Source organism: Hippopotamus amphibius, chromosome 2 (genome assembly GCF_030028045.1).
Source record: "Hippopotamus amphibius kiboko isolate mHipAmp2 chromosome 2, mHipAmp2.hap2, whole genome shotgun sequence".
In the NCBI taxonomy this organism is placed as follows: Eukaryota; Metazoa; Chordata; class Mammalia; order Artiodactyla; family Hippopotamidae; genus Hippopotamus; species Hippopotamus amphibius.
In genome coordinates this window covers 175,527,663-175,529,912 of record NC_080187.1, presented here as the reverse complement: position 1 = coordinate 175,529,912, position 2,250 = coordinate 175,527,663, and the positions used below count along the sequence as shown (strand labels likewise).

Here is a 2,250-nt window from a genome sequence, read left to right as displayed (position 1 = left end):
CTTTCCACTTGGGGAGATATGTCCAAAAAAATTAGTGATTCCACTCCTAATTCTGGGATAAAAATTAACTCACACTAAAAGCTGTTCTATTAGAAATAATTAATGATGGGTGGGGGAAGAAAATACAAACTGATAACCACTTTGCTCCTATTCATAGAGGGTAGTGCTTCTGAGTTTCCAAAATTTCAAAGGGAAGAAAGGATTTTTTTAACCTAACCCATTGATAAAGAAAATCCAAGTAACGTAAGGATTCTATTGTTATGAACTCAATTTTATTGAAATTTGGGATCACCAAGATTGTTTGTTGGTGGCTTTTAAATAAGAGGTAGGAGTTAATAGATGGGTTATTCCAAACTAATTGCCAAACAGCCAATGTATGTATCTTGCACGGGTTTCCTACAAGTTTTTCAAGAAACAAAACAACTTATATATTGGTGTTTTCTGTCTTCTCTGCAGTCCTGGGATTCATGAACAACTCAGCGACAAGCACCGTGACTGAGTTTGTCCTCCTAGGCTTCCCTGGTTGTCAAGAGTTACAATGTTTGCTCTTTTCACTGTTCTTTGGGGTCTATATATTCACCATGGTGGGAAATGGGACCATTGTTTGTGCTGTGAGGTGGGACCAACAGCTCCATACCCCAATGTATATTCTCCTAGGGAATTTTGCTTTCCTTGAAATCTGGTACATTACCTCCACTGTGCCCAGGATGCTAGTCAATTTCCTCTCAGAGACAAAAACCATCTCTTTTGTTGGCTGTTTCCTCCAGTTATATTTTTTTACTTCCCTTGGTACAACTGAGGCATATTTCCTCTGCATCATGGCATATGATCGGTACCTCGCTATCTGCCGCCCATTGCACTACCCAACCATCATGACCCAACGACTCTGCTCTATTTTGATGTCTCTTTGCTGGGTGTTTGGGTTCCTTAGCTACTCTGTCTCCACTGTGCAGCTCTCTCAATTGCCTTTCTGTGGGCCCAACACCATCGACCACTTTATGTGTGACATGGAGCCACTGATGGCTCTGTCCTGTGCCCCAGCTCCTGTCGCTGAGATTATCTTCTATATCTTGAGCTCCTTCATCATCATGCTAACTCTTCTGTACATCCTTGGCTCCTACACCCTTTTATTGATAACTGTGTTGAAAGTCCCTTCAGCAGCTGGCCGGCAGAAGGCCTTTTCCACCTGTGGATCACATCTGACAGTGGTGTGCTTATTCTTTGGGGCTCTTTTGGCAATGTATGTGAGCCCTACAGCTGATAACTCAGCTGAAATTCAGAAGATTATAACTTTGTTCTATTCTGTGGTGACTCCCTTCTTAAATCCCCTGATTTACAGCTTACGAAACAAGGAGATGAAGGCTGCACTGAAGAAAGTCTTGAGAATAGAATGAACAAAAACTAATCTACATGAGAACAAGCAAACCATTGTCCAGGAATAAAAGATTAATTAAGAAAGACTTCATATATGCTGCTAATTCTCCAGTGCACACTTTAAAGAAGATATTTTTCAGTGGAGTCCACCCATGTTTTATTCTTCAACTAACCTGGCAGAACTAAACCATAGCTGATTCAGATTCCATTCTAAGTGTAACAATAATATTTTCAACATGAATAACTTCTTAGATAGTAATATGAGGGCATTACATTTGTCCTATTTCACACACTGTTATAGTTTTGATTATTGGGGAATGGAGGTGAAGCTAGAACAAGAGAAGTTATCCCAGGTGACCGTCATTGGCATACTCAAGGCATTTCTTAAGATAGTACAATATTTTTTAAAGTGAATAAGTAATCTAATTTAAATACCTAATGGATACATACCTACTAGATTTAGTAACAGAAAAACTTTCTTATCCGCTTAGCTCTTCATGGTTGAGAATCTTCCAGATTAGGGACTGAAAGTTTCATGCTTATATAAGTGATGCTTTAACATCATATAAAACAGTAATTTTTTCATTCAACAAAAATTTATTGAGCATCTACTTTATTCTAGACACTCTTGTAAACATTAGAGATACACTATGACCAAAATGGTCAAAAACACTACCTGTGTGGAGCTTAATTTCTAGGGAGGGACAGACAATAAAAAAAATAAGTAAAAATATAGCATGCTGGAGAGTGATAAGCAAGGTGGAGAAAGGGGAAGGAGGATAGGAAGTGTGGGAGAAGAGGCTGAAATTTTAAATAAGATGATCAGGGAAGGCCACACCGAGAAGGCAACATTTAAGCAAAAGCTTGAAGGAGATG

The 2,250-nt window shown here is 38.9% G+C and overlaps 1 protein-coding gene across 1 annotated transcript; it reads left to right on the top strand.

The window, feature by feature from the left end:
* Nucleotides 1-437: 437 nt before the first annotated feature.
* LOC130845984 (olfactory receptor 11H7-like) lies at nt 438-1,394 on the top strand. Its single transcript, XM_057723899.1, has one exon. The coding sequence runs from the start codon at nt 468-470 to the stop codon at nt 1,392-1,394; it is 927 nt and encodes a 308-aa protein (XP_057579882.1). The 5' UTR covers nt 438-467.
* Nucleotides 1,395-2,250: the final 856 nt, after the last annotated feature.